At 34.3% G+C, this 25,154-nt stretch overlaps 1 protein-coding gene across 2 annotated transcripts in view; it reads left to right on the top strand.

The window, feature by feature from the left end:
* PPP1R12A (protein phosphatase 1 regulatory subunit 12A) overlaps positions 1-25,154 on the top strand; it is a 143,346-nt gene that overhangs the window by 58,990 nt on the left and 59,202 nt on the right. For both annotated transcript variants that reach the window (XM_078076350.1, XM_078076351.1), the window contains 3 exons: positions 7,799-7,917; positions 17,038-17,197; positions 21,343-21,487. In XM_078076350.1, coding sequence (XP_077932476.1) covers positions 7,799-7,917; positions 17,038-17,197; positions 21,343-21,487 — 424 coding nt within the window. The remainder of the gene's footprint in view (positions 1-7,798; positions 7,918-17,037; positions 17,198-21,342; positions 21,488-25,154) is intronic.

The raw sequence follows: 25,154 nt of genomic DNA, 5'->3' as shown, positions 1-25,154 counted from the left end.
AATTTCTGCTTCTGGGAAGATAGAGTAGACATGGTTTTCCCTATTCTTCCTGCTAAGAACTACTAAAAACCCTGAATGTTATATATATAACATAAGATTCTGAGAGGTAGAAAGAGGGCATGATGGCTAGGCAGCATAAGACCCACAGGAGTGAGTTTCCTAGCTTTTCTTTTTTGCCTCATAGTATCTTTGAACTGAAAGCACTGATAATCCAAAAAGCACAAATGGGCACACCAAAAAAAGAAAAAGTCCCAACAAAAGCCTAATCTTTTTAGCCAAGTACTGGGAGAGGGGCACCCTAGCAAGACAGAAAACTTCAAAATAATAATAACCACTCTATTTAACCAGGCAAAGTCCACAGGAAAAAAACCTTAGTCTCACCCATGCCCTCACCAGCGAAGACTATGTAGGGAGTGTAGACGTCCACCCTTCCCAGGCTATATTGAGGTGCACCAACAGTCCTGCACTGATGTCAGATTAGACCAGAGCTAGCCAAGACTTTAATCCCCATCAAATGGTTAACTAGCCCCCCCCACACCTGTAGTAGATACTAACCAGCTCCTACTCCTCTTCCCTTGGGTATGTCAGAAGAGGCCTAGTGGGGAGTGAATACTTTCACCACCACCTACCACTAAAGATGCCTACCTCCCTCCCCTTATTGTCAGTGGAGGCCACATGGGAAGTAGTAATGAAGCACTCATACCCTTCTCATTCAGGGAGATATCAGTGAAGGCTTGGTGGTAAGCTAGAAGTAACAGGGAGCCACCACCCCATCTCTGGTGTCAGAGACTTCTGCCCCCACCTTGTGGTAATGAAGTGGCACCTCCACAGCTTCCTCTGCTACAGCGGAGCCAAACAAAGCCCGCTAACTTGGAAGGTTTAAGCAAGATCTAGAGTCCTTTAACATAATACTCAAAGTGTCTAGATTTCAATTAAAAATCAGTTGTCATACCAAGGAAATTCCCAAATTGAATGAAAGAAGACAACCAGTAGAGACCAACATGGAACTGACAGATACTACTCTTAATATTATCTGACAGATTATAGAGCAGCTATCATAAACATGTTTCAACAAGCAATTATATGAGCATGCTTGAAACAAATGAAAAAATTAAGGCTCAGCAAAAAGAAAGTCTGCAAAGAAATAGAAGATATTAAGAAGAATCAAATGGGAATGACCTGAAAAATCTAATAACCAAAATAAAAATGGGTAGACTTGAGTAGAATGGAGGGGATAGAAGAAAGAATTAGTCAACTGAAAAATAGATCAATGGAAATTACCAAATCTTAGCAACAGAGAGGAAATAGACTAAAATAAAATGAGTAGACCTTCAGAGACTTGTGGGGCTATAACAAAGAGCTAACATTTGTACCATTAGAGTCCCAGAAAAGAAGGAAGAAAGACATGGCTGGAGAAGTATTTAATGAAATGATAGGTGGTTGGCAAATGATACCAACCTACACATTCAAAAAGCCTAGCAAATTCCAAACAGGATAAAACAAAGCCCTCCACACCAAGACATCTCATATACAAACCTCTGAAAACTAAAGACAAAAGTCTTGAAAACAGTGAGAAAGAAACTGTATTTTAAGGAGGGAAATTTGAATGACAACAGATTTCTCATTAGAAACCATAGAGACCAGAAGAAAGTGGCATAACGTTTATCAAGTGCTGAATGAAGAACTGCTGTTTTTAATAAAACTTTTCAAAGGTTCCACATCAGAGCTGTTGTTTGGATTCTTACAGCTGTTTTCAACTATTTTTCATCATGGTATAGAACTTCAAGAATGAAATAGCAAAGTGCGTTCCCGCTGAAGATGCATAAGGTTGTTTATACTTATTTTAAGGTTTTTGTTGCTCAGAGACTACCAAAAGAAAATAGCATATATTTCTTAAGTTAATAGTGTAATGTTCTACTTACCCATCTTTGAAAAGTTCAGGTAGTTCATACTTCTGTGTCATTATATGGCTTTGAGGAACTCATTTTGATTTTCAAGAAACAACTATTCAGTGGTATTCTTCTGACTTTCTGATTAAAAAAAATTATTATAAAATCACATAATACTAAATTTACCATTTTAACCATTTTTAAGTGTATAGTGGCAGTGTCAAATATATTCACGTTGTTGTGCAGATCTCTAGAATTTTTCATCTTGTAATACTGAAACTCTATGCGCTAAACACTAATTTCCCCTCTCCTCTACCCTCAGCCGTTGGTAACCAGCTTTCTATTTTTACTGTTTCTATGATTTTGATACCTTTAGATACTTCATATGAGTGGAATCATACAGTATTTGTCCTTTTGTAACTATCGTATATTGCTTAGCACAGTGACCTTGAGGTTCATCTGTGTGACAGAATTTCCTTTTTTAAAGCTGTACTGACTTTCTAGTTTTTAAAGATTCATGTATTGAGTACATGAAAGTTCGTGTATTGGTTATAATGACTTCTTGATACTAGTTTTATTACAGTGAATTAAAAAAGTCAGTATACATTAAATTTGGACACTAAATATATTCAGCTCTTGCTGATGGAATTTCTTCTTCCTTGTCTCTTTGATCATTGTGTTCTCATTAGCTTCTACTTTAAAGACAATTTTAATTAAAGGATCAAATTTTTTAAGTGAAAACTATTTCCCTTTCTCATAATCTCTTCTATGGATTGGTTTTTGACAAAACTCATAATCCAAGACAATAGAGACTGTCAAAATTTGTCTTCCAAATTCAAACATTGAATAATTCTGCAAACTTATCTAATATACCATATCCAAGTTGCAACCAATAACTTGGTTAAGAACTTTACACCTTTTGTCAGATTTTTAAATTAGGGCATGTGCAAATAATTTTGTAAAAGTCCATTTGGATCATGTCTTGATTTTGAGGTCAGTTAATTTATCCAAAATTATTTATTGATTCAAGGTGCTAGATAATTACAAATCTCAATAAACCTAGTGGTTTAACATTTTTCATTTCTACAATTTATAAAGAATTTCATCATTTATAGGCATCTCCTATGTTGGCCTCATTTGTATCACTTGAAATCATTAACCATTGTTAAGGCGATAAAACCCTGCTAAAAACAACAACAACAACTCTAAAGCATACAAAAAAAAAAAAACTACTCATGTGAGAAATGGCCCAATCTTCTGACTTTCAACTTGGGATATTCTATGTGAAATCTTTGCTTTTTTCTTTCCAAGAAATCTTAAAATAAATATGTTTCCTAATTAGCAGTCACATGAGCTGCTTATAATATCCTAGCTTTTTTTGTTCTGAAGGAAATATAGCCATCTGTTTTCAGTATCTGGAGGACCCCTCAGAGTCAATTTCTGGTATTCCAGATAGTCTGTACTATTTTATTTCACATTATCTTAAACATTGCTTTCTAAATGTGATGATTTTGCATGATGGGATAAAAGGTAGAATTTTATTTTTAGGCATTAACTTATTGAAACTTCACATAGCCCTGTAATTTTCCTGTAGACTGGGCTTCCAGTGTTCTAATGAATGTCACACAGCTGTCAAGAGGCAGAGTTGAGAGCCTAACTCAAAGTCTACAGAAGTCAGACATTTGTGCTTTTTTTCAGACAACCAATCTTTGAATGGTTTTTTGAGATTATTCATTGTAGCTAAGAATTAATGCCATGGGACTTTATTTCTTTATTTTTATGTATCTTTTTTAAAAATTTATATTTGCAAATGATAGTCCTGGAGTGCAGGTGATTTTTGTGAATTATATGAGTACATACATATACCTTAACTTTTGGCTCAGGAATTGCTCCAGGCTCTGTTTCCTGCCAGTAGTTTTGGAACTTTACTCTTGTTAGTTTCTCTTAACATCCTTCCTGTTTATAAAAATTTTGGATTGTCTGTATTTGGCTTTGACCTGGTATTTCCTTGAGACTCTGCTTCCCATGTAGTTCCCCCTGCTGCAAGCACTGGAGCTACTCTGAAGTACTCCTTTTATTCTCAGTCTTTATATCCTATGAGTGATTTCTACCTAAGCAAAACAGAAGTGGTTTCATATAAATATGGCTAATTGGTTGATATTTTGCATAGCAGATTATTTACATATTCTCCTGGAGCATAGCACAGTTTATTATGCTACTTACATCTTTTTTTTCTGTTTTGCTCCAGACTCATTTATTTATTTGTAGTATGTAAATGTTCTCATTTAGTTTTATATTACATTTTTTAAAACTCTGAAACAGAAAAAGTTGCCTCAATTCAAGTATGACTTCTTTTTGTAGAAGTCCCATGAAGATCATAAAAATGAAATATTACCTTATATAGGGAGAAATGTTTATAATGTATTATTAAGTGTAGTGTAAAAGCATCAGGCTGCAGAATGGTATGGTAGCCATTTTTGTGGTCTGACACACATATACAAAATAAACTTTCTACAGAAAATTTGGATAACAAAAAATCCCCCCCAGTAAAACTACTAATAAAAATCCCTTCTAATTACCACTTAGAGATAATAGATAATCACTGTTAACTTTATAGTGTATATTCTTTTATTCTTCTCCATGTATGTGTCTGTAAAAGTTACATCTCCACATAGATACATGTAATAGGATGCTAAAAGCCTTCTTAAAGCAAAAGATTGACAGACCTGCCTTTATACAACCTTTAAACTTAGTAAGATACAAAATACTGTAAGAAAAGTTTTTTGTGTCTGTTTTTGTTTTTTAAAGATTTATTTATTTATTTGAGGGGGGGAGAGGGAGAGAAAGTCTTAAGCAGACGGCACTGAGCAGAGTCCGATGTGGAGCTCGATCCCACGACCCTGAGATCACAACCCAAGCCAAAACCAAGAGTTGGCCACTTAACCCATTGCACCACCCAGGCGCCCTGAAAAGTTTTTTTTTTTTTTAATTCAGTTACAGTGTGAAGAAATATTTGTCACATAGCTGTTAGTCAGATGTAGGAAATAACTTCATTTTCTCTATATCATTCATGAGTACCACCATTCATCTATCACATCATACAAGTCAAGAACTTCAATTTATCCTCGACACCTTCCTCACCCTCACTTCTCATATCCAGCTGATCTCCCAGTATCCTCTTGGGTATCTTTGGAATTCATCCATTTCTTCCATAAAATTCAAGCTTACAACCTAATTTTTTTTTTTTTTTACTACTGCAGTAGCTCCTTAACTGATCTTCCTACTTTCATTCTTTCTATTTTCCGTACTGCACAAAGTGATCTTTTTGAAACATATTCCTGATCATATAACATCTTGGAAAATAGACACCGTGTGTGTGTGTGTGTGTGTGTGTGTGTGTAAGACAGATACACATAGAGATTGATCAGTTCTTTCAGGAAAATGAACCAGGCCCTTGTAGGCCATACATACTTACTGTCACAGGGTATATGGTACCTTTTGTTCTCTCTTACCTGAAACACACTTTATTTCCATTGTCTTTGTTAGTACCTATATATTCTTCAGAGAATCCTTTCCTGACCTAACTGAATTAGATTATCCTATTATTCACTCGTAGAGACCCCAAAATTCTGTCATAAGACTTACCAAATTTTACAATAATCTTAACTCTTTGAATAATCTAACTCTTTTACTAGACTGTAAGCTCTTGGAGGGAAATGTCTGTGTTTGTTTTGCTTACCATTGTATTCCTGGCATATAACCTAGTACTAGGTACATACTAGATACCTGTCTTAGCTTTGACTGGGATAACAAAATACCATAAACTGAGTGACTTAAACAATAGGCATTTGTTTCTCATAGTTCTGGAGACTCAGGAATTAAAGGACCAAGGTGCTGGCCAATTCTGTGTCTGGTGAGGGCCCTTTTCCTGACTTGCAGATAGCTGCCATCTTGCTGTGCCCCTTATGGCAGAAAGACAGCTCTAGTCTCTTCTTCTTCTCTAAGAACAGTAATCCCATCATGGGTGCATCACCCTCATGATTTCATCTAAGCCTAATTATTTACCAAAAGTCCCACCCCCTAATACCCATCACATTGGAGGTTAGGATTTCAACATGAAATTTGGGGATACAAACATGCAGTCCATAAAAACATTCCCTAAGTATTTGTTAAATTAATGAACACATTCGAAGTACCAGCAAAAGATGTAAATAAGTTCACAAGAGGAGAAAATACAAATGCCAGTAAACATATCCAAATATTTTCAACCTCTTGTGTGATCAGGAAATAAAGTTTTATCCCCATCATGTTGGGAAAATTTTTAAAGATTGATAATGTCAGTTGTCCATTTAAGAACATGTCCATTAGAAGGATAGTATGAAATAAAAGTATGATTCAGCCATACTGTGGAATATCTTTCAACTATTATAATGCATTGCATTCCTGTACATTGAAAACAATCTCATTAATTTTTGTTTCACAAAAAGAACCTCAAAAGTGACTGTGTACATATGTTTATATACATACATAGAAATTCATAGCAAAGTTACTAGGAAGATACTGTTCGTAATGTTTATCTCTGGGGAGGGAACATAATAGTAGAAGAAGAGGTATAAAGGTGTTCTTGTTTTTTTCTTTTTTTAAACTGGACATTTTTACTATTTTTATAATGAGAATATTTCTGTGTAGTCCATAAAAATATATAAATAAGAGTTAAGTTGGTTAGGGACATAGAGGAAAAAAGCCCATTCTTTACATATACAAAAGTAAAATCAGGAATGCCGAAGGAGCATGGGTTAGTTCTGGCACTATAAGCGTAGTTCTCTATTGTTGGGGCCTAAAGTGTGATACAAGACAGAAGAGAAATGAGGCTGAAAAAGAAGACAAAACCAGCTCATTGAGGGCCATGTATATTTTCTCTTAGAATGGTACAACCATGCAAAGATTTTTAAGTGGGAAATTGACTCCAGTCATTTAAAATGGGAGATTCTGGGAGATGTATAGTTGATACAGTGAAAGAGATTCCTAACCTTTTTGTATCTGGATCACTTTGTCAGGTTTGATGAAGCATGTGGATACTTTCTCAGGATTGTATTTTGGATATATAAAATAAAATACAAAGTACACCAAAAACCAGTTCTATTAGGTTTCATTTTCAGAACATTAGAAAAACACATTTATGATATAGTTACATATGTGCTTCTTTAGTAACACATTAAAGAGACCTAAAGGTTCATTTAACAATTACTTTAATTTCAAAACAGTGATGATCATAAACAGTATTTTAAGATATCTGCATCAGTTGATTGACCTTCTGACTTTAGTCCCATCAACCCCAGGTTAAGAACTATTGCATATGGGGCACCTGGGTGGCTCAGTCAGTTGAGCGTCTGACTTTTGATTTCGGCTCAGGTTATGATCTCAGGGTCCTGGGATTGAGCCCCATGTTGGGCCCATGCTCAGTGGATTCTCTCTCTCCCTCTGTACCCCACACGCACATTCTCTCCCTCTCTCTCTCTCTCTCTCTCTCAAATAAATAAATAAATAAATCTTAAAAAAAAAAGAACTATCATATATGGCATGAGACTGGGAGCATGGAGATCAGTTAGGAAACCAATCAGTATGGAGGTAATGAAAAATTTAGTGGGGACAGTCTGAAATGATCCTATGAAAGACTTTCTAATTATCATTAAATAACATTTTTGTATTAGTAAGGCAATGTATGTACATTATAGAAAAATTAGGAAATATAAATTAAAATAAAAAAACATGCTCTACTTTTTTAAAACAAATTAATGCATCTATCCTTGGTTTTTAGTGTTGCTCTTATGTAGGAGTTATCTCATTTGTTATGCCTTTAGTCTTAATGATACCGTCATTTCTTAACTGTTTTCCCTTTCATTTTACAGATTTTTGATTGGTCAGGGAGCACATGTAGGAGCTGTCAACAGTGAAGGAGACACACCATTAGATATTGCTGAGGAGGAGGCAATGGAAGAGCTACTTCAAAATGAAGTTAATCGGCAAGGTAATGTAAAAGCGACCTAAATGGAAGAAATGTTTAAAACTGTTTTAGAAAGAATATGATACTTGACTTTTTCAATAAAATAATTGTTGGTACTGAAGGGGAAATCATAATTTGAGTGGGAAAAAATCACCTTCCATAGCAATACGTATAGCATTAGTCTGTTTGAAAAAAATATATGATTCTCAATTCTCCATCTTTTTAATATTTTTAAAATTGAAAGAAGAATCATAAGTTGTAGGATCAGACATAAAATTATGTGGTAATAAAAGCTTTGGAGAGAAAATAGGCAAAGAGGATAGGGAAGTGTGCAGGATGAATGAGATATGTTGCAAATTTAAATAGAGAGGTAGTGGTATTTAAGCTAAGATCTGAATGAGGTGAGGGGATGAATCATGCATCTGGGGAAAGAACATTCCAGACAGGGAGCTACAAGTGCAAGGATGGGAGGGTGCATGGTTTATTCAGAGAAGCAACAAGTAGACTAGTGTGACTAAAGTATGCAAAACAAAGAAGAGGCTGGAGGGAGATGATGTCACAGAGGTTAACAGTGAACCATACCACATCAAGGCCTTGTGGGCCGTTGGAACGACTTTGGCTTTTAGGCAGAGAGAAGTAGGGAGCCAGTGGAGGAATTGAGGTAGAGGAGTGACATGATCCGACTTACTTTAGAAAGGATCTCTGTGGCTGTTGTGTTGAGAATAGATTGTAGGAAAGTAAGGGCAGAAATAGGTGGTGGTGGACAAAGTGTTGAGAAAAGGTTGGATTTTAGATATATTTTGAAGGTTTGTTCAAGAGAATTATTGAGTGATTAAGTGTAGGGTATGCAAGAAAGAAGGTGTAAATGAGATATGAATATTGTGGGAAAAGTAGGTTTTGTGGGGAAAGTTCAGGGATTTATTTTCAGATATGTCAAGTTTGTTTTGCTGATTAGATAGTTAAGCAGTTGAATCTGAATCTCCAGGTACAGGCTGGAGATATAAATTTGAGAGACATCAGTTTATAGATGAGGAGTAATTGTTTATGGGTAGAGTTTTGTTTAGGAGAAATGAGTGTTCTAAACTGATGGTGGTAATAATAGTTTCACAACTGCAAATATACTAAAAACCACTGAACTGTATATTATAAATGTATATGAATTGTATCTTGAGATATATATATAATACATATTTATGTTTTATGTGTCTAGCAATTCTTTTTTGGGGGTACATACTCAAAAAGTTAAAAGGAAGGTTTCAAAAAGATACTTGTACACCCATGTTTATAACAGTGTTATTCACATAAGCAAAAGATGGAGGTAAACCAAATGTCTGTCAGTGGATGAGTGAATAAACAAAATGTGGTATGTACATACAATGGACTATTAATTCAGCATTAAAAAGGAAATTCTGACACATACTGTAGCATGGATGAACCTTGGGGACATGATGGTAAACAAAATAAGACAGTCACAAAAAGACAAATACTGTATGATTCCACTTACATGAAGTAATTCAGGAGTCAGATTAATAGAGAAAGTAAGTATAATGATGGCTGTCAGGAGATGGGAATGGGGGTTTTTGTTTAATGGGTGTAGCATTTCAGTTTTGCAAGATGAAAAGACTTCTAGAGATGGGTTGCACAACAATGTAAATGTACTTAGCACTACTGAAATGCATACTTAAAAATGTTAAGATGATAAATTTTATGTTATGTGTACTTTACCACAATTAAAAATTAATAATTGAAATTAATATGTATAAATAAATAAAATTATTCTGTATGATTTCCACTATATTCCATTATGTTTAGGCAGTGATTAAATGAGTATTATCAGAAGAGAACTGTTTTACTAAGGTGTTAAAAGATAAAGGAAAGGTATGGGATATTGTTTTAGAAGGTAGGCACTTACTGAAGTATGGTTGATCATGAAATCGAAGCAAAGGAGTAGAAGCTAAGTTAGTACCTTGAAAAGAGATTTTTATTCCTGGGATTAGGAAAATTCATAATGACCCTAAATGTTTTAAAAAAAATCTTAAGGGGCGCCCGGGTGGCTCATTTGGTTAAGTGTCCGACTCCTGATTTTGGCTCAGGTCATGATCTCAGGGTCGTGAGTTCGAGCCCCACGTCAGGGCTCCATGCTGAGCTTGGAGTCTGCTTAAGATTCTCTCTCTCCCTCCCCCCCACTGCCCGTCCCCCCTCCAAATATGTGTGCACTTTCTCTTTCTCTCTCTCTCAAAAATAAAAATAATAATAATAATCTTAAGACACTGAAGCTGAGAAGATATTTTAGTGCCTAAACAGAGTTGAGACATTGTAACAGGTAGTTAGAAGGTCCCTGAAGCCCAGGAGAAACAGGGCGTACATTAGAAAAGTAGTTAAAAACTGGGGCTTGGATAAGTACACAGAAGAGCTTTTAACAGGAATGTTCTAGGCAGGCATTTTGGAGTAATAGGATAGTCAAGGCTTGAGGAAACTGGAAAATAGATATAAGGCATCACAACCTAGAAAGAAGACTGCCTTACCTGCCCATATCTTGCTCTGATGAAAGCCTAGATAGCTAACCATTTCCTGTTAAACACTAGTTAAAATAAATCTTTTTATACTGCCTAATATTAGCAATTATCATGTGCTAGGAAGGGCATGGAGATGTACTGAAAACTTCTTGCCTTTGGTTTCCTTGTATATAAAGGAAGCTTTTTGCAAGACTGATTTTAATTGTAATGATTCGTTCAGTATTGGTTAATATGCCAGCAAATGCTCCAGGTGCTGGGTATGGAAAAGACAGAAAGGAAGAAAGAAGACAATCTTTATTCTTCAGGATTTCACAGCATATCAGAAGTGGCAGATATATATAAACAGAGCTTAACAATGCAGTGTGCTATGTGCTAAAATATAGATAGGAACAGAAGGTTGTGGAAGAACAGAAAAGCTATGACTAACTGCTTCCAATAGTCAGTAAAAGTTTCAGAATGATGACATTTGAGAATGAGTTTGCTTAGCAGAGAAAGGAGGTGGTGGACAAAAAAGGCGTATCAGGCAAGGGTGTATCAGCATGTGCAAAGAAAAGGAATTGGAGACATAGCATATGCGGAGAACTCATTAGAATTGTAATCGAAATGCAAAGTCAAGACAAAATTAGTAGGAGCGTGAGACCTGAAAAAATTAGGCTGGAGCCAGATGGTGAAGGACATCCATTTTGTAGATATTAGATGCAGCAAGGATCTCCAAGCAGGAAATGGACTTGATTGGATTTGGTCTTTAGTAGTAACAGCTGATGGCAGTTTGGAGGATGATTTAAAATGGGGATTACACGGTGGCATATCTTCCTTGAGGAAGGCTCTTAAATTATTCCAGCTGAAAGATAAGGACAAAACAATTACATTTAAGATAGAAAAGAGCAGGGCTGTCTTGAGGAAGTATTAAGGTAAAATTAAAACACTTGGATGAATAATTGAATGTGGAGATAAAGGAAGAATTGAGACCAACTATTTGCCTCCTTAAGTTTCCAGTTTAAGAATTAATGATGGCTGGGGTGCCTGGGTGGCTCAATTGGTTAATCATCTGACTTCAGCTCAGCTCATGATCTCAGGGTCTTGGGATCAAGCCCCGCATAGAGCCTTGAACCCCGCATCAAGCCCCACGCCTGGCATCCGGCTCTGCATTGGGCTCCACGCTCAGCGGGGAGCCTGCTTGTCCCTCTCCCTCTGCCTTCCCCCCTCCAACTCATGTTCTCTTTGTCTCTGTCTCAAATGAATAAATAAATAAAATCTTAAAAAAAAAAAAGAATTGGGGTGCCTGGGTGACTTGGTTGGTTAAGCGTCTGCCTTTGGCTCGGGTCATGATTCTGGGATCCTGGGATCAAGCCCCATGTCGGGCTCCATGCTCAGCAGGGAGCCTGCTTCTCTCCCTCTGAAACACCCCCTGCTTGTGCTCTCTCTCTCTCTGTTGAACAAATAAATAAATTAAAAAGAAAAGAATTAATGATGGCTAAATTCATATGGGAAAATATGGGCTGAAGTAGGAACAGATTTAGGGAGTAAATGAGTTTGTTTTGGGATCTATTGAGTTTGTGGTAGCTAAAGGACATTCACATTAACAATATTTGGTACATTGTTGGAACTTAGGAGATGTCACAATGGAAAATGTAAATCTGGGAGAATAATAATAGATGAGGGGGAGTTCTGAGAAATAGATGAGATGACCTTGGAACTGAAAAGTGAAAAGCTAATACTAATAATAGTAGTTAACTCTTACTAAATGCTGACAATGTATGCCACGCATTGAGCCAATTGGTTTTAAGTGCCTCCTTTCATTTTATCCTCACAACAATGCTAAGAGATTACTACTACTATTACCCTCATTTTACAGATGGCAAATTGAGAATCAGGGATTTACCCAAGATCATACAGGTAGGAAATAGTACTGCAGTTCAGTCCCAAATAGTGTGATAGATCTCTTGAGCCCACACTCTTCATCATTGTACCATACTGTATTTTATTAAGAATGTCTCCTAGAAAATACTTTATGGTATTCAGTTTATTCATATAATGGGAATACATGAACTTATATAGCATAACTTTGTTCCAGGGAAACAAATTATAGGGATATTTCTAATAGATTTTAATAATTATAAAAAGAGCACCTTCAATATACCTCTTGTAGTGATTTCTAAAATTATTTATCCTGATATGAACGTTTTTATTTAATATTTTAAAATTCTTCAGTTCTTTCAGCTCTAATTTCTTAATAATATATTTGGTCAATAACTAGTTATGCTTAAGTAAATTGCCTTTGAAACTAGCAATGATTTGGAGCGCCCCACTGGCTCATTTGGTAGAGCATGAAACTCTTGATCTCAGGGTTGTGAGTTCAAGCCTCACATTGGGTGTAGAATTTACTTAAAAACAAAACAAAAGTAGTAACGATTGAGCCTTAGCTTAAAGTATTTCTGGCTTGTATTTTAATGCAATTGCCTTTATTTAGCTTGGGACACAAGTCAATCTATGTATCTCCTAGCTGTGACCAAACTCCAGTTTATTCTTATTTTTTCTCACCAAGAGATTTGGCTACATTTCAATCTTATATTTACTGTTTTTCAATAGTAGTAACGGATGTTAAATAATCTAATCACTTTATTATACCCAATTTAGTTTTGATATCTATTGTTTTCATTATTTAAAACCTTGCAATTGTAATAGGTAGGCTAAGGACCAATTAAATGCATTATAGAATTTTCTGTCTGTTAGACCATAAAACAAGAAAGGAGAAGCAGAATCATAGGCATTTAGAGCTGATAGTGATAGTTAATACCTTGGTGCTTACTCCTGATCTAAGCATTTCACATATCTCAATTAATTTAATCCTCACAACAACCGTAGGGGATAGGTGCTTTCATTACCCTTTTTTTACAAATAAGTGTTTTACAAATAAACTGAATATTAGCACAGATTTAACTTATCTTGCCCAAAATAATAGAGCTAATAAGTGGCAGATGAGGGATTGAAACCCAGCAGTCTAGGTTCAATTTCATTGTTCTTAGTCCATTATACTAATATTCAAAGAAGTTACGGCTTTCTCAAGGTCACTAGCTGGTTAAAACAGTGGAACTAGAAAAAAAGTATTGTAATACGTAGTACAGTAAGGGTTTTTTTTTTCTTCTAGATTTTAATTAACTAAAGCAGGGCCTATAACTAATCAGTAGCATTTAAATTTTTTTAAAATATGAAAGTAAGTTTTTCTTTCTAACTGGATTTTCTTAAGCATAAGAAATTTCCCTTCACACATACTTTAATTTTAAACATGTGTTGCTTGTTTTTACATATAATTTATATGAGCATGATTTGGAGGCAAAAGAGGTAATTGCTTTGTAATTATAAAGATAGCATGAAACTAGGCAAATCCAGAAGTGAGAAGTATATATTTTTTAATTTCAGGTCCAGAGGAAATTTAGAATAGTAAAAGATAATAAAAGTAAGAATATTCAAGATGGTAAAGACAAAAAACATAATGATAATAAAGAGGTCTGTGTTTTAAAAGACTTACAGTAAAATATAAAGCATAAGAAAATAAATCAGTCTGAGAAAAATCATTTAGTAAAAAAGTTATATTTAATGTATTACAATTATAACTTTATAATTTCTTTTATGAATAACATTAGAAGTCATCTTAAATAATACGAGATGATTATCTTTTGGTAGGAAGTTTTTGATAATATAATTGATTCATTATGAAATGATAATACTTTTTAAATAACAGTCATAGGTTTTGTTCATTACACGTATATAGTCTTTTTGGGAAATCTTTTTTTTTTTTTTTAATTCACTTATTCACTTAGAGAACACGAGTGGGAGGGGCAGAGGGAGAGGAAGAGAGAATCTCAAGCTGAGTCCGCACTGAACGTGAGCCCCACTTGCGACTCAGTCCCACGACCCTGAAATCACCACCTGAGCTGAAACCAAGAGTTGGACACTCAACCGATTGCACCACCCAGGCGCCCCCTTTTTTGGGAAATCTTATTGCAAGTTTCTTTCAGATGTGATATTGAGATATAATAGTCTCTAGTTTGAAGATGACTTTACCTGTACTTAATGTAATTTGGGGATTTTAAAAATGTTTTCAATTATGGTCTACTTTTTAAAAGTTGAGCTTCAGTTGAATGGTTTAGTTGTGCCTTGAATAATTGGTAATTTGCTTAGGCAAGGGAAGGATAACAGACCATGTAGAAGATAATAGCTTGCACAACAGCACACAAGCATGATGTACTTGGGGACCTTGGTGGAGATCTAGATGGTAAGAACACTGGGTGATGCTATAAGAGAAAGAGTAGAGGTTAAAAGTGTATTGAGACCAAATCATATAAAAGGCTTTGTCTACTACACAAAAGAGCTTGAGTTTTGTCTTACAGCAGGTGAGCAGCCATTGACAAATTTATGTAGAAATGTGAATGATTATATTTTGATATGGAAAAACCGGGCTGGCATTGGTGTAGGAAATGAATCAGAAGGTACTGAGGTTGAGTGAGTAAAGGGCCAGTAGTAGTAGTAGTTAAAGTGTGGGATATAGGACATGAACTAAGATGGTGATGAACTATGATACCATCAAGATGACAGTCTAGGAGATGGCAATTCAGAGTCTGTGAACTAATTGGATGAGGGCTGGGAATAAAGGTAGAGGGAAGGGTTAAGGATGTCTTCCAGGTTGCTGGGTAAGTAGTGGTACCTAGTACATTAAATACAAGACAGGCAGCAAGCTGACTGGCTAGGAAAATTGAATTAAGATTTTAGCGTTAAGTTTCAGATGCCTGTGGCATATAATTTTATTATATTATTTCCCTAGTCTTGACTCTTTTCCATTCTCCAAGCTCAGATATCCAACTGACTACTTGATATCCAGTTAATAGATGTCTGTCAGGGCATCTCAAACTTCACATTTCTCATATTGAAAATTTAATTTTTCCAGTTGCTCAGGCTGAAAACCTTTGATTCATATGTGACTTCTCTTTTTCTCCTACATCCAAACTAACAACAAATTCTGTTGGTGTACCTTGAAGAATCCAGAATCTAATCTCTTTACTACCTTAACTACTACCCTAGTTTAAGCTACTATCATCTCTTGTCTGAATTATTGTAGTAGCCTCCAATTTAATACCTCAGTTTCTTTTCTTAACTTTTCAGCTAAAGTCAGATAGTGTCACTCTGCTCATTGTTTTCACTACTCTGTAGATACCCTGGCCTTCTAAACAGAACATTTCAAGCAGGCTTCTACCTCAGAGCCTACTACTAGGACTTCCCTATGCCTGAAATGCCTCCCAGATTAGAGTATGACTGTCACTCTATTTTTTGCTGTAATGTCACCTTATCAAAGAGACTTTTCTTTACCAAACCATATAAAACAAGTTTTTTTTTTTTTTATCATTACCCTCTGTCCCTTTACCTTGCTTTATTTTTCTTCACATACAGATTATTTTCTGCCATCTAATAAGTTCACTTCTATACCCATTGCACCTTATAAGAAGTGCCTGACATCTAGTAGGCACTCAGTACATATTGAATGGGTGGGTGAATGGATAAATGGATGAATGAAAGAAGAAAAAATCCTGACCAGACAGTTGGGTACGTGGATATGAATTATAGGAGAGATCTTAGCTGAGAAGATGTGCGTGTGTGTGTGTGTGTGTGTGTATATAATTGTTTTTACTTATGTATTCATTCATCATGTAGTTAGTATATATTTACTGATCCCTTTTACCTCTGTATTAGGTACTCATCTAGACAGTGGGGATACAGGATAAAAAAGCAGTATCTTTACCTTTAATAAGTTCATAGGTTCCTGGAGTAAGACACACTATATAATTGCATTGTGGTGTATGCTGTTCATTAAATAGCCAGCAGTTGAAGCCATGAGACCACATGAGATCATTTAGAAATTTCAGGATTATCTTTTCTACTTTAATTTTTTTCTCAAGATTTTGAGTTCTTTGAAGGTAAGAAAGAGAGTGTCCTGTTCCTTTTTTTTTTTTTTTTTAATTCTTCCCACTCTTACCATCTCAACCTAACTCAGTGCTTAATAAATGCTTTTAAGTGAATGAACATCTAAATGACTTATTAAATTTATAATGCTGATACTAATAGTGAAGAATGTACTATGTTGGAAAAAGAAAGAGTTTGGTAGAGAATCTGTTTGAAAGTCTGGCAAATTTGAAAGTCATAAATTTTCTGAGTCAAAGTGTTCAATAAACATTTCTACCTAGTAGGCTAGAGTTCAGAGAACTGGTCAAAGCAGTTAGATAGAAATTTAAGACTTAATTACATTTTGTTTTGTCTTGTTTTTAAACTAAAGGATGATATACCTAAGGAAATAATCAAATTTTTAAAAACAAAAGGATTTATCAGAAAAGGTAAAAAAGAAAGCCAAAATAATATTGTGGGGCAAAAACTAAGTAATCAGTAGAGAAGGCTAATAAAATAGCTGCAGTATTACCACATTTCGTTATTGAACCAGCTTGTTATTAGCAGCCCATTTTTTAAGAATAAAATTTCACTTTTAGTTTTTATTTAAACTTGAAATGTTTTGAATAATTTTATTTCCCAACATAGAACATTTTCTATAAAGAAAAAATAAAAGCAATATTTATTTTATCAGGGGTTGATATAGAAGCAGCTCGAAAAGAAGAAGAACGGATAATGCTTAGAGATGCAAGACAGTGGCTAAATAGTGGTCACATAAATGATGTCCGGCATGCAAAATCTGGAGGGACAGCACTGCACGTTGCAGCTGCTAAAGGCTATACAGAAGTTTTAAAGTAAGTATTGTTTTTCACAGTCATTTTTCTAATTTGGTTTATTTTCTTTATTTCCTTTTCTTAAGATACCTGCAGACATTATTTTGAAATAGTTTATAAAAGTTATTTAATGTCTATTTATAGGAGAAAGAGAAAACTACCTTGAATAATATTGCTTTATTTCTAAGGCTCTTTCTTTACTCTTGAATTTTGATTATTTTCTTTGGTTGCAATTTTCCACTAAGTCAAAGTGTCAGACAACCATTATATGTTACCATCTGGGTTGGTAAATTACTACAAAGTCATTTTGAGCTTCCCAGATTGGCTAACTCTGGTTACTGAGACTAAGAACAGTATTCTATATAACATAATCATCAAATTCAGAGAGCTTGATTCCTAATGAATATTCATTTACATGTAATTTATCTAAAATGCAGTTTTCTTTTTACTACATAACGCTGGGACTCAGAGTGCTTTTAGCATAATAATAAATATCAAGCCATAAGCAACTGAGACTTTATAGGTCTATGTATTGATCCACAAATTTCCTTGAAACAAAGCTCTTTTACATCACAATAAATTTTTTTCTTTTACTTATGCAGTGCAAAGGTGTTGGCAGCCATATGAAAAACACAATTCAGTGGATAACTTTTGTTATATGTATGTGAAAGGAAATAAGACTAGCCCTCAGCAAAATCATCTGCACCCTTTATATTGTTATGTTTCACTGGAGCTTCTAATATCAAACTATTCTCTTTATTTCACCTTCTCAGTAAAAACAGTTAAGTTTAATTGGGTCAACTATTCCCAAGTTTTCTCCTTTTTTCGGTCCCTGCTCACTTCAATAACTGAAGCCTTCTAGAATAGTCCAGTTAACTTTTAATTACCTCTTCTTGTCCTCTGTGTTTCTCTCTTTAATCCAAAACTTAGCAAACTTTCAGACGCCATTAGGTCACAAATGAACTTAGTGACTTGACAACAGCATTTTTTTTTTTAAAGAAAAAAATTGAAATATTAGAGAATTGCATATGGTAAAGGTAATATTTTTTGAGTACTAGTTGCACTGTAAAATAGTTTTCTAGACAGCTTCCAAGTGGTCTTTGTAATTAGGTTATCTAGGCTCTTAAAATTCTTTATTAAGATTCTCAGTGGGGATTGAGATATATTTTAAACTCCTCAAATTAGTACATAAGACCATAAGTCATCCTCTTTTAAGCTAAGCTGCTACCATTGCTCCTCAGGCATGCATTATTCCAACTATATATATATATATATATATATATATATATACTTGAAGTTCTGTCATGATGTCTTAATGCCTGCTTTGTTTCTGTCTAGATACCTTCATTCACCATCTCTTCAACTTGGAGGCAAATTCCTTTCGATCCTTTGACTCAGTTCAAGGCTCTTAAGCCTATGAAAAAAACATGTTCAACCTTATTCATAATAAGTACAGATAAAGCTACAATGAATTACCATTTTTCATCTGTCATATTGGCAAAGATTGAAATGTTGGCACACTGTGTTGGCAAGGTTGGGGAAAAGGCACTCTTATATTACTGGTGAAAGTATGACAATTGAACAGATTCTATCAAAGTAACAGTTATTCTTTGGCTTAGCAGTTAGTTCTACCTCTAGAAATTTTTTTTTACAGATATTCTCACAGGAAATAAGGTATGTGGTAACAGCGTTATTTATAATAGGAGTAGGAGAATGTTGAATAAATTTGATACCTCCTTTCAGTGAATACTCTTGTAGCAATTAAAACACTATATATAGATATAGAAGGAGCACTAGGATGTATTAACTTTAAAAAAAAAAAAACAAGGACAGAAATATTCATCATTTGTGTTTATATTTTAAAATTTTAGGGGCATCTGCCTGGCTCAGTCGGTGGAGCGTACAACTCTTGGTCTCAGGGTTGTGGTTTTGAGCCCCATGTTGGGTGTATAGGTTACTTAAAGATAAAATCTTTAAGAAAAAAAAATTTTTTAATTGTATTTGCTGATATATACATAAAATCTCTCTAAAGATCCAGTCAAATTTAGTAGTACAGTTATATAAGGGAGGGGAAACTGGTTGGCTAAAGGTCAGCAGTGGGAGTGTGACTTCCCTATATAGCCATTTATTCTTTTTTATTTTTGAACTTTGTAAATATATTACTTATGAAAATAAGTAAAAGTATGTATGAAGTGAAAAATAAATAGAAGATATTGGTTTCAAGTGTAACTTCTCCCCACTTGTTACCCCTATCACTTTCCCCACATACACAACCCCTTTCAATTGATTTTCATGCTTTTCAACTCTGTACTGCCATTGCATCTCTATCACAGAAACTGTCTTTGAGGGTTGATTGTTTTCTTGACCTTTGTCCTCCATTTGAAGCTCCTTGAATATAATAAGCACTGTCTTATTATTTTGAGTATTGTGTGGCCTGGCATATAGAGAGAGCCATGTGTTTACTGGGGAAAAAAAAATTTTCTACCTTTCTGTCTTGCCTCTCCACATAGACTCCCAAGTACTTATAATTTTTGTCACTCAGAATAATTAACATCATATGGGGCGCCTGGGTGGCTCAGTTGGTTAAGTGACTGCCTTCGGCTCAGGTCATGATCCTAAGTCCCTGGATCGAGTCCCACATCAGGCTCCTTGCTTAGCAGGGAGTCCGCTTCTCCCTCTGACTCTCCCCCCTCTTGTGCTCTCTCTCTCTCATTCTCTCTCTCAAATAAATAAATAAAATCTTTAAAAAAAAATAAAGCTTTAAAAAAAAATATTTAACATTATAGTTCATATTTTCTAATGGGGGATATATTTTTTATCTTTTATATATTTTTATATCTTCTAGTATTCTGTCTCTTTATTAAACTCTTAATAAAGTTTCTGATAATATATGTTAATGGACTTTTTTTTTTTTAACTTTCAGCTGTTAGCTTGTTCTTTAGATTGGAGGCTCTTAAATGTTGGTCTACAGGCAGGTAACGGGACTTACTAAAAATATAAATTGGCAGAGCCCATCTCCCAGTATGCTGCTGAATTCCATAGGACTGTGGTGGAGTTGGGGAATTTTTTTTTTTTTTTTAAACAAGCTCTTAAGATGGTTTTGTTTTGGATCCAGAATTGGAAACGGCTGCTTTAGATATTCTTAGGAAATAAGGGATCAGTTCGTGAAATATAAATAAATGAAGGGTTATGTATTAGCTATCACTACCACCTCCTGTAGGTAAAAAGAAGCCTTTCTCAAGCTCAACTTCTTGGAAAGTAAGGTAAAGGTCAACCAGATTTCATGAGTTATAAAGTATTTACTGTCCGCCTGTGTGTGTGAGGCTGTGCTATGTGCAATTTATAGACCTATTCTTTGCTCTCTGAGCTTAATTTCTAAATAAAATAAAGGTTAATGTCAATATACAGTTAGGAGGGCGTACTAACATAATTTATACAGTTCTTTGCATTGTATTAAAATGTATTCCTCTTTTCTAGCTTTGTTGATAATTAGAATATCTGCTTTCTACTGCTGCAGAAAAGTAGAATCGACCCCTCGAATATTTGTTTTGCTTTGTTTTGTTCCTAACGGATTGTCATTTTCCTATGAAAATTACCCATGGTAGATCATTAAGGTTTGTGAAAGTTTTCACAAACTAGTTCCTCAACTGCAAGGCAACAGAAAAACTATAAAATAAATTTGTTTGATCCCAGCATATTTTTAGAACATATTTAGCTTGCGATGATATGTTATATGGACACCTGAAGACATTCCCTCAATAAATCAGTTTAACATACAAATTGATCCAGGAGTTTTTGAGTTCACATTGAAAAATTATTGGCTTTCCTATGAAAATTTCAACTATAATTCATAATAACAAGAATTAATAAGTGTTTCACCAAACCATAAGACTTATTAGTCATTAGGAATTAATTAAAGCTGAATGCATTATTATGGCAGTAATTCAAGATCCTCATTGCCAGTGTTTTCTGAAAATTATTTTCTTTTGTCCTAGTTAATTCATTGAAGGGAAGGGAGAAGATGTGAACTGGGAAGGGAGAAGATGTGAACTAGGAAAAGAAATACATGACAAATTTCTGTTAACTTGCATGGTATAAAGCTAATGATTTTGTTTGCTCATTTTTAGATTTATTAATGATTATCTAATTCACTGTAATTTCTTTAGACTTTTAATACAGGCAGGCTATGATGTTAATATTAAGGATTATGATGGCTGGACACCTCTTCATGCTGCTGCTCACTGGGGTAAAGAGGAAGCATGTCGAATTTTAGTGGACAATCTGTGTGATATGGAGATGGTCAACAAAGTGGTAGGCCTTTTAAATGTATTTTAAATATTTAAATTCTTAGAAATATCCAGTATGTATTTTAAATATTTAAGTTTTAGAAATAAAGGTTTTAGAAGTCTCAAAAATGTTGGAATATAAATTCTATAATTGTATTAAGTTGTATGAACTGTATAAAACAACATTTTATCAACCATTTATTGATTTTTATTATTAATTGTTTAAGTCTTTCTCAAATACCTGTGAGGTGGTTTTGGCCTTGTTCCTCAAAGAAAGAAGTATTACTCTTTGAGTAATCATATTACCATACATGATAGATTTGAGTACTTGGGAACTCAAAAATTAAGAAAATTTTGCATTTCTCTGTGAATGTTTTCTCCCATCACCCTGAGTTAGAACACATACAGAAATATATTTCTATTTCTCTTTAGCTGATAGTCTTTTAACAGCTTGCTTATAGTAGCTTTTTAAATGAAATGGATAGTGGGGTCTTAACAGCATGTGAGACTAGTAAAAAGCATAAAGTTTTATCCCAAATAAAATAATTGAGATGCAACATCTAGTCCTAGTTTTGCGATGAGAAAACCATTTATGAGGTAAAAGTTTTACTTACTATCACCCAGTTTGACCAATTACAAGGATTGTATTAGTTTTGCATTAAAAAAAAATCATCCACTTTGGTAGAGGGAAAGAAGGAGTGACTGTCATATAAGTGTTTTTTTATAAAATCATGAACAGATTCAGGTTATCAGATTCCTTATTAGATCAGATATTTTTTCCTTTACTCCCTTCTAAGCACCATCAGTCAGTTACCAGTGTCACCAGTATTCCTATTAGTTCCTCCTATTCTGTGTTCATGATTCTTATCATCTACCAACAGCTGCAGAGCTTAAAACACATCTCCTCTAGTGAGCTTGATTACCCTTAACTTCCCTAGAATATCCCTTATATATTGCATTTTATAAGATAACATAGTAGATTACTTAGCAGAGGTTCCTAAAATGATCTCATCTTTATTCAGATGGCACTGTCTGATTCTCCTGTGTCCATCAATATAAGTGCTGGTGCTGATTACACTCTGATTAACTGCAGTTTCTAATCGGGGATCTGCAAAGGGAAGAGAACAAATATGATATACCATATGCCCAGTATTTTCCTGTGGATGTTTGGAGGTTGAGGTAGTAGTGCAGATTCATGTCCTAGTTGCTGGCGTAAAGTGATAAAGAAGCCCTCTGAACTCCTTTGCTCTTTCTGGAGCATTTCATGTATGTATTTATAAATGTGTTTTAAGTAAGAAATATGCAGGCAAGTTAAAGTCCTAGAAGTGATTAAAATCTTCAGGAAAATCAAAATAAAAAATGTTTGAGAGTGATCCAGATGTTTGAGAGTATAAGTTTGTTTTTATATAAGTATTAAAAGTCTTTAATTTTGTAGTCAAAACTTTTGGTAATTTGATTTCTCTTTTGTTTTTTATTATAACAGTTTTCTGTTTTGTAATCAGTATTAGAAGACAAATAAATGTTGATACTGTTAAATTTTAAGTTAAAAAGCCAGCTAATTTTAGCTTGGCAATTCATACTTCCTCTCCTTAGTGTAGAAATTCCCCCAGGAGTTGGAATTTTTCTGAAGAAATTAGTAAATACCTCTTATGTTCTAATGTCTGTTCTGCATTCCTGTCTCTCTCCCAAACAGTGTCCCCTAAAGGCCACTTGTTCATTGACATGGACAGTACTGATAATTGGTTCATTCATTGGTAGTGGCCTCCAGATAAGGACCAGAAGAGAGAAGCTTATTAGTGGAAATGGTTTTCCAAAAATATTGTATCATTTTCCAGTTTAAACATGTTATGTTTTGGTAGTGATTCATAGACAATATATAGTATGTATGAAAAAAATTATTTTATCTTGTATCTGTTCTATAATTAATTCCTATGCCATACAGTTCATCATAATTATGCTCTAGGAGAAGGACTGCATATAAATAATTTTGCTTTATCTCCTTTTGTTTCTATCTTACTATAGTAGCAGTTTTTTGTGTCATCCTAAATTTTTATATCTTATCCCCTCATTTCATCATTTCAGTATATCTTTATAGTATCTTAAAAGCATTATGCCTCATAGTTCCTTAGAATTTTATAGTTTTCAACTTGTTTTCACATATATTATCTAATGCTGTCCTTTTAACAACCCTACAAAGTTGTTATCAGAGTTATGCAGATTTGAGAACATGATCAGAGAACTCAAGTGATTTTCTTAAAGCCCTAATAAATAAGTAAGAATAATTTATTCTGGGGGCGCCTGGGTGGCTCAGTCAGTTAAGCGTCCAACTCTTGGCCCTGGCTTAGGTCATGATCTCATGGGTCATGAGATCGAGCCCTGCACTGGGCTCTGCGCTTAGCTGGAAATCTGCTTGAGATTCTCTCCCTCTGCCCCTCCCCCCACTCGTGTGCATGTGCTCTCCCTTGCTCTCTCTTTCTGAAATAAATAAATCTCTTAATAAAAAAGACTAATTTATTCTGCTAAGTTCCTCTCCAGATTTTTCTTAGTTTTTGATTTCTCATGTTTTATTTTTCCAGATACTAACTCATAAGTTGTAAAAATATGATTTTAAAATTTTTATCAAAATTGGATTTTTCTTTTAAAATATCAGGATTTTAAAGACATCTTTTAATAGTGAGAAGCAAATAATGTATATAGCATTCTAAAGGCCTTTATGCCATAAGTATACCAAAATGCAAGCATTTTTGTTGTTGTTGGGAGGGAGACTGTATTCTGTAGTAATGGAAGATATTTTTACAAGACTTTTAATTTTTAAAATTTTAATTTTATAATTTTGCCTGTGTGAGTTAGTCTTTCTGTTATCATTGGCTGCATTTTAAAAAAATATGTCATACTTCATATCAATCAAAATTAGTCTTTATTGTGTAAGCCTGCTTAAGTGAATTTATCTTGTCATTTGATACCTTCATTACTTGTAGATTGAAGATTTTTAGTAAATTTCTTTTAAAAATGATATCAAAGAGTACTTACAGAACTTTCAGGATTTAGATGAATTCTTTACTATTAGAAAATATAATTTTGGTAAATGTATAATATAGAAAATGCAACAAATCATATAGAAAATTTGAAAGCCTTTCTACATAAAAGTGGGAGAAGTGTTCTTAAAATAGAGATTTTGGTCTTGTTTCTTTAACTTGTTGTAAGACATTTGCTGTCATTTTAACTCATTATTATAAATTATGTGATACAGACTTTAAATATCAAGATTTTTATTTTTTTTCCTTAATTAAAATAATTGTTTTACTAGAGTATACCCAAATATTGTCCCTTTTTAAATATTAACTAAGATGTTTTTCTAATTGGAATTTTCTTTTAATGCAATATGACAATGATTGGTAGACAGCTTTTTAGTTTGATAGCTGTTATTACAAAGATTTAAGTGAATAACAAAACTGCTTCTGCTTAATGGGCACACAGATTTTTTTTTTTCCCTGCTTTTATCTGAGCTTATTCTTATTTTCTATAAAGACAGTGGAGCAGTAGAGACTTAGATTCTATTCCCGCTTTCCCTTCATTGCCTGCATGACCTTGAGCAAATGCCATACACTCAGCCTAGGTTTCCTCGTCTGTACAATGGGAATCATAATGCTTGTCCTGACTACTTCACTGGTTGTTGTGAAAATGAAGAGAGA

Source organism: Halichoerus grypus, chromosome 6 (assembly GCF_964656455.1).
Source record: "Halichoerus grypus chromosome 6, mHalGry1.hap1.1, whole genome shotgun sequence".
NCBI lineage: Eukaryota > Metazoa > Chordata > Mammalia > Carnivora > Phocidae > Halichoerus > Halichoerus grypus.
Note: the sequence above shows the minus strand (reverse complement) of the source record. Positions and strands in the feature narration are given on the sequence as shown.